Genomic DNA, 7,499 nt, shown 5'->3' on the forward strand with positions numbered 1-7,499 from the left:
CTAGAACACGTCACAATATCGTTGTTGCATGATCATTGCAAGTCCGTCGTGGGTCTCCTAACACAATGTTCCGTCGTGGATCCTACGTACGTGCTGTATGATGCTCCGCAATCTGTCAGAAAAGGTATAAACGAGGCGGACTTGCCGGGAGCCACAAGTCCACACGCAGTACATGGTAGTGATTAGACTCAGATGGGATGAAGTTGCGAACACGGGATAGCCGATTGGAATTTTATACAAGATTCTTTGTGACTGTTGTCTATACCGGATCCATCTAGTAGTCGTAGAATCCCTTGCCGCTCTTCTTGCCAAGCCAGCCTGCATCAACCATCTTGGCCAGAAGCACGCTAGGTCGGTACTTTGAGTCACCAGTCTCCGTATGGAGGACTTTCATGATGGCCAGACACGTGTCGAGTCCGATAAAGTCTGCAAGTTGCAGCGGTCCCATTGGTACGTTTGTGCCGTTCTTCATAATCGAGTCAATCGAGTCTCTGTCACCGACTCCGGTCTCGAGACAAATGACGGCCTCGTTGATATACGGCATCAGAATCCTGTTGGCCAGGAAGCCAGGAGAGTCGGCCGACACCGAGGCAATCTTGCCCATGGCCTTGCAAAACGCCACTGCTGTCTCAAGAGTCTCGGCGCTGGTCTGCAAGCCGCTGATGATCTCGACTCCCTTTTGTACAGGTACGGGGTTCATAAAGTGAGTCGACACCACGCGAGAGCTAGCCGAGGTATCCTTGGGGTCCTTGGTAGTCGCGGCAGCAATCTTGGTGATGGAGATGGAAGATGTGTTTGTTGCCAGAATTGCGTGCTTTGGGCAGATTTGCGCCAACTGGGAAAAGATGTCAAACTTCAGTTTGGGGATCTCCGGGACAGCTTCAATGACAAAGTCCACCTTGGACAGATCCTCAATGGCCGTGCTCGGCGTGAGCAACGATCTTGCCTTGTCAGCCTGTTCTTGTGTGATTCGCTGCTTCGAGACATCCTTGGCCAACAGCTTTTCTGTAGATAGGGGGTTAGCAGTGCGAGATGCAACACGGCAACACTGCCTGAGCGGTAGCTGGTGCCAGGATGATGTCACCCACCTGCGAAACTCACGCCCTTGTCTAGAGAGGCTTTAGACGAGTCGATAAGTGTAACTGGTACTCCGGCCCTTTGTGCAGCAACCAGAGCAATTCCCAGTCCCTATGTTGATGTGAGTATGGAAAACTGTACGTGTGTGCCTATCACATGTCAAGCGTGACATACCATCTGGCCAGCACCAATGACACCCAAGCTCTTTACTTCAGCAGCATTTCTAGCTGCAGTTGAGCTGAAGTACCTGGCCCGACGGGCCACCTGGGGTAGAGTCCTCCTTGCGATTATGCTTGCCATTGTATTTGTGTGAGAGCGTGTAGCAATTCCAGATACGAAAATGTGTCTTGAGTGAGATGCGAGGCAGGTAATCAATCAACGTTATCAATCGCAACAAGCTCGGTTAACTTCGGGGGCCCGGGGTAAAGCAGCAGCGCATTGGCGCGGCCCCCGGCATTGGAGCAGTTAGTGCCAATTCAGTCGGTCGACCCAGCACAAAAACGCCGATCACCACTGAAGGAGAGCAGCGAAAATCGAGGTGGGGCCAAACCACTTTAAGCTTGTTCCTGACGCGACGCGCTTTGGCTGGCCTTCGGTTCGTTGCTAGACGCGTCACTCGTGTAAATTTACATCGAGGTACGGAGACGCAACTACAACATAGCAAAATAATTCAATGCGCCACGACTGAACGACGACAGAGGCACCCAGACTCGGTGAGAGTCTTCAAAAACGCCCAGAATGGAAGCTGCAGAAGGTTCCAATGATGTCGTGCACCCAGAAGTCAGAGCACACATCAACAGTCTCGTTTCTGCTGTAAGTGGCCAGGTCCCATGGCGCAATAGACCATGTGAAAGCTAATTGGGACCTCTCAGCTTGGTGGATTCAGTGCTGAAGATGACGGACGATACGTGATGGGAGACTCCGCCCTGGAGGTTCTCCGCGACATCAAGAAATGGATCCGATTCTACGACGAGAAAACAAACCGCATGGATGTTGCGCGATGCTTGGCCGAGGCGAACCTGATAGAGGGCGATTTGCTGCATATACTTGCCTCTTGGCCCGAGGCGGCTACCGATAACAAGTTCAAGGCAAGAGCTGCGCTGGCCTGCTACGAGTTGATGGTGCCCCTGACCTGGCCGCTGGAGCGCAACCTCGAAGAGATGACCGTCAACCACCACCGGCATCTTCCCGTACTGCAGCTGGCTCAGGTTAGCTACAAGCGCGCCATCATCAACTTTGATGCTGCACAGATTCTGCACACGGCTGTTCGTGTGGCTCTGCCATCCATGGCGCTGCCGAAGAACGACCGAACTACACGAGACGAGGGTATCATCAAGCTAGTCCTATTGTTCTTGCGCAACATTGCCATGATTGCACCTCCGCCAGGTGTCAAGTACGACGGAGACGAGTCGCAGATCTCCAGGTCGGCCTTGATTGATGCATTCTCTTACCAGGACATTCTGCTTACGATCCTGACGTTGGCATCTAACATGGGCGACGATTTCAACCACGAAGGTGTTATCCTTATGGAAATAATCTTCCATCTGGTGAAGAGAGTCGACATCAACAAGCTGTTCATGGACGACAAGCAGTTGAGCAAGGCGAAGGCAAACGAGTTGACAACGCTGATGAGTAAGGAGGCGGCAATGCATCGACCACACAACCGCAAAGCGCCGACTAGACATAATCGCTGGGGAACCATGCTCTGGGTCCAGCGAGACGACGGCAAAATGTCTACCGTTTCTGGGCAGGATGCTCTATTCGATGCCGCTACGAGACAAGAGAAGATGGACAGCAGCAAGACGTTCCGGCCGCCCAGGAGGCCAAGGAAAGAGGAGATGGAGCCCAAGGACCTTGGACCGTCGGTCTCATTGAATGCAAGGGCACGAGAACAGCTCCGGAGCTTTGTGGAAGAATTTCTAGATTCTGGATTCAATCCACTTTTCCTAAATGTGCGCAAGAAGCTGGACGACCGCAAAGACTATGTTCTGGAATACCACCATCGTCAATTTTTCTACCTCACGTCATGGTTCCTAGAAGCTGAGCGGACACGACAAAAGGCAGCAAAAGGCAAGAGGACAAGCCAAGATGATGTTGGTAGCTTCAACTTGGTTGCCACCGTGCTGAACCAGGAAATGTTCATCACCTTGAACAGAGCCATGCAAGAATCTCTCGACAATAGAAATTGGCAGGAGCTGACTGCAGCCATGAGGTGCTTTACACAAATCCTGCTCACTGTGCAGGACATGAGTGAGACTGGCAATGAGGCAGATGAGGAGATTGCCGAGAACATACTCAGTCGAATCTTCTACGAGGAAGAAACTCATGAACGAGTGGCAGCGGTTGTGAGAAATTTCAAGGATCAGGGTTTCGAGTACCTCGATGCTTGTACGGAATTAGCACACACATACCTGCGCATCCTGGAGTCGTACTCAAAGCAGAATGTCGATATGCAGGTGCGGTCTCGCAAAAGGGTGAGGAAGAAGAAGGCTGCCAACAAGGATGGCGGTGATGAGAGCAACCCAGTAGAGGAAGACGATGATTCCGAGAATGACGAGGCCAACGCCGAAAAGACGACCAAGGAACGAAAATTCAACTTCAACAAGTGGGCTGACAAGTTTATCCCACAACCGGTTGTCGACACTTTTGTCAAGTTTACAAGATACTACCAAGACTTGAATGATGCCCAACTCAAGCGTGCACACCGATACTTCTATCGCATAGCTTTCAAGCAGGACTGGGCCGTCATGCTTTTCAGGGTGGACATTATTCACCTATTTTACGGCATGATCAAAGGCCAAGAGCCTTTGGACAGAAGCTGCAGCAGCTACAAGGAGTGGGAAGAGCTTGTAAAGCAGATTTTGAAGAAATGCATCCGCAAGATTGACGAAAGGCCAGCCTTGATTATTGAGATGTTATTCTCCAAAATCAATGCTACAGCACACTATCTGCAGTTTGGCTATGAGAAGCAGACGATACCGTCTTCAACACCAAAGCCCGCAGCCGAGTTGGAGTTTCGCCACGAAGTCGAGCATGAACGGAAAGTGGCAATTGCTGTGGGTGCATTGCTGGACAAAGAGATGGCACACCACATCAAGTGGGTGAGAGACCAACTCAGCGCCGCGGAAACCGAAAGGAGGGCCTGGGGGACGGCGGAGAAGGCGTTGCAATCTGTCGAACCACCTGCTGCAGATAATGCAGAGCAACCCGAAGGAGCTGCTGCCCAAAAGGAGGCATCCGACATCTTTGTTCGTCCTGATGACGATGCTCGCCGGGTGGCAATGTTCAAAAATCCACACCTTCGCCTTCTCATGAAATTGGTCGGGTTTGAGCGTCTTGCGCCATCCGTGGACGAGACACCCGAGTCGGCTTGGATTATTCCCGCCGCTCTTACCGCAGATCAACTCAAAGAGTCTTTGGACCTGGTCAGTAAAGCCGAGTTTGATCCGCCGACATTCGAAGAGGGTAAGCTGGCGGAAGATCAACTTCGCAGAAAGACTGCACCGCGTGCCCCTCGAAAGAAGGCAGTATTTGACGACGACGAAAGCGGCATTGATGATGATGAGATCCTTTTCCCCGCTGGTGGTCCCACTGTGCGTCCGGCAGACCACAGCGATGCAGATAAGCCGAAAAAGACTCGACGCAGACGCGAGAAGAAGGAAATCACGGAAGAAGAGAGGGAAGACAGGGCGCGGAAACGTCGCCAGAGGGAGAAGGAAAAGGCACGCCGCTTCAAGTCTGACGTCTATGTTCACGCCAGCGACGACGAAACAGACGAGGAGCGCGACCGAGAGTTCTTTGCTAAGGAAGCAGAGTTGCGTAAGAAGCAAAAGTCCCTCGCAAAAAGCGCGGCAGTGACTGTGCTACCCCCGAGTCCGAGATTGGGCGCGGCGAAACGCAAGATTGCCGAGTTACTAGAGTCGGACGACAGCAGCAGCGACAGCGACAGCGGCGATGAGGATGAGCTAGGAGATAGAACGAAAGGCCCAAAGTCGACACAAGACTCGACTACTAGTCGCCTCCGAGACACTACCTTGGTCGATGAGGATGATGAGGATGAGGACAGCCAAGACAATGACGACGGCGATGATGATGACGACACGCCTCCCTCGTCCAGCCCTCACGCTGGCTCCACAGGCAGCAGAAATGCCAACAAGCGGCGGCGGCTCTCCAAAGAGCCCAGCTCCGCTCCCGACCAAGAGATGGTGGACGCGGATGAGGATGAGGACGCACCAAAGCCGGCAGCCCGCCGAAGACCCCGGGCCAAGGCCGGCTTCATTATAGATAGCAGTGACGAGGAGTAATGGGCTTTTATATTCTGTCGTATCAGCATCATGAGTGTATGGCGTTTAGGATAGGAACTTGGACCAATGAATTCAATGACTACTTCATATTTTCCCGACTACACTTGTCTTTATACGATCTGTAAAATGATGAACTGTTTGGGCTCAAGTCCCTTTCGCCCTAGGAAGCAGTGAACACAAAACACATCATTGATTAGAAAAGTAGTCTTCTTTTAGGAATGAATTATTGATCGTGACATTCATAAAATCAGTGCCTAAATCGGGTATGCCTAACTATGTACAGTGGAAAAGGGGGAATATCTTCCCAAATTGCTCAGTATACCACTTCCCCCGGGGGCAGGATGGTATTTCCCGCGACCTTCTAGTAATGAATGGGTATTTAAGCGTTCTTCTTGGCGCGCTGGCCATAGGCCTTGGTGGCGTAGTCTCCCTCGTGGACAATGAGGTCCTCGGGGCGGTAGTCGTGTCGGCCGGACAGGTAGCTGTCGAGGATGGCCTTTGTGCCGTCGGCGTAGCGCTTCTGGGCGTCGAGCGAGGTTCCGGACATGTGGGGGACCATGGCGTTGCCGGAGCCGTCGCCAAAGGGGTTCTGCATGGTGCGGAAGGGGTGGTCGGCGGGGGCGGGCTGGGGGAACCAGACGTCACCTCCGTAGCCGTTGAGCTGGCCGCTGGCGACGGCGGCGGCCACGTCCTCCTTGTTGACAATGGCGCCGCGGGCCGTGTTGATGAGCCAGGCGCCCTTCTTCATGTGCTTGAGCAGGTCCTTGTTGAACAGGTTGCGCGTCTTCTCGTGCAGCGGGCAGTTGATGGTGACAACGTCGCACTGGCTCAGCATCTCCTCGAGGGACTCGACGCGGCGGCAGCCAATCTCCTTCTCGACCTCGGGCGACAGGGGCTGGTAGTCAAAGTAGAGGAGCTCCTTGCAGTCAAAGGGCTTGAGGCGGCGCAGGACACGCTCACCAATGCGGCCGACGGCAACGGTACCGACAACCTTGCCCTCGAGATCGTACTCGTTCTTGGCGGCGGCGGCAACGTCCCACTCACCGCGGACAATCTGGTTGTGGGCGGGGACAAAGTTGCGGACCAGCAGAAGGATGGTCATGACGACGTGCTCGGCGACCGAGACAACGTTGGATCCGGTCACCTCGGCGACGGTGATACCGCCGTTGGTGGTGTTGGCAGCGTCGAGGTCGACATGGTCGGAACCGATACCGGCAGTGACGGCGAGCTTGAGCTTCTTGGCCTTGGCGAGACGCTCCTTGGTCAGGTAACCAGGGTGGAAGCTGTTGCAAGAATGTTAGTCTGGACGCCTAATACAATGCCTCTGCTGAAAGTAGCAAAAAGGATTGGAAATGTTGTTGCAAGGTACGTACGGAGTGGTGATGATGATCTCGGCATCGACGAGCTCCTTGTCAAAGGTGGAGTTCTCACCCTCCTTGTCGGAAGTAGTAACGAGAGTGTGACCTTGGTCCTCGAGCCACTTGCGGATGCCGAGCTCGTTCTCAGTGGTACCCAGAAGCTTGGGTTGCTGCAAAGAAAAGATGTCAGCTCTGGTCGCACGCTGTTTCGATTAATCCCCTTTGCAAATTGTTTCGAGGAAGAAACACTCGCAGCAAAACTCTCCGCCTGCCCCGCGCGTTTTTCCGAATTACAGCTCAAGAGTAACGTCATTGGTCCATATGATAGTCCCAAGGTTGAAACTCGCCTATAATTGAACAGAAAAGCGGGGGGCAGATGCGGGCGCCGTGCGGACGGTGCGTCGACCCTTGGCGATTTGGCCGGGGTAGCATTCAGATGTAGAAGGGATGATATAATTCTCCCCTTCACGGTGAGAAAACGTACCTGCTTGGCGTGCTCGCCACCGTCGTAGAGAACCAGAAGAACCTTGACCTTTTCACGTTGACCTGTCAGCATGCGAATTGAGGCTGGAGAGCCGAAGGGATTGCGATGTGGGAGGGAGAGGGGGGAGGTGCCCGTCGATGCCACAGCCGGCCGGATGGCCGTGCCGGCTCTGAACGTCGATAGGCGTGGGCTCTTTGTAACAGAAGCAGCTGTAGAAAGTGCCCTTGTTGATAAGGGACGAGCGTAACGCTGGGCAGAACGGGCTAGTAATACCAT

At 53.5% G+C, this 7,499-nt stretch overlaps 3 protein-coding genes across 3 annotated transcripts; 1 reads left to right on the plus strand and 2 right to left on the minus strand.

Moving 5' to 3' along the window:
* Positions 1–274: 274 nt before the first annotated feature.
* On the minus strand, positions 275–1,377 carry PFICI_09517 (uncharacterized protein; the record flags this gene model as incomplete). The annotated part of the gene is made up of 3 exons (XM_007838098.1): positions 275–1,005; positions 1,089–1,188; positions 1,252–1,377. 3 exons carry the CDS (start codon positions 1,375–1,377, stop codon positions 275–277), a joined length of 957 nt encoding a protein of 318 aa, XP_007836289.1.
* Positions 1,378–1,815: 438 nt separating this feature from the next.
* On the plus strand, positions 1,816–5,381 carry PFICI_09518 (Topoisomerase 1-associated factor 1; the record flags this gene model as incomplete). The annotated part of the gene is made up of 2 exons (XM_007838099.1): positions 1,816–1,890; positions 1,950–5,381. 2 exons carry the CDS (start codon positions 1,816–1,818, stop codon positions 5,379–5,381), a joined length of 3,507 nt encoding a protein of 1,168 aa, XP_007836290.1.
* A 379-nt stretch (positions 5,382–5,760) lies between these two features.
* On the minus strand, positions 5,761–7,499 carry PFICI_09519 (formate dehydrogenase; the record flags this gene model as incomplete). The annotated part of the gene is made up of 3 exons (XM_007838100.1): positions 5,761–6,664; positions 6,755–6,909; positions 7,224–7,499. 3 exons carry the CDS (start codon positions 7,497–7,499, stop codon positions 5,761–5,763), a joined length of 1,335 nt encoding a protein of 444 aa, XP_007836291.1.

The sequence above is a fragment of the Pestalotiopsis fici genome (assembly GCF_000516985.1).
Source record: "Pestalotiopsis fici W106-1 unplaced genomic scaffold PFICI_Scf_6, whole genome shotgun sequence".
Taxonomy (NCBI): Eukaryota; Fungi; Ascomycota; class Sordariomycetes; order Amphisphaeriales; family Sporocadaceae; genus Pestalotiopsis; species Pestalotiopsis fici.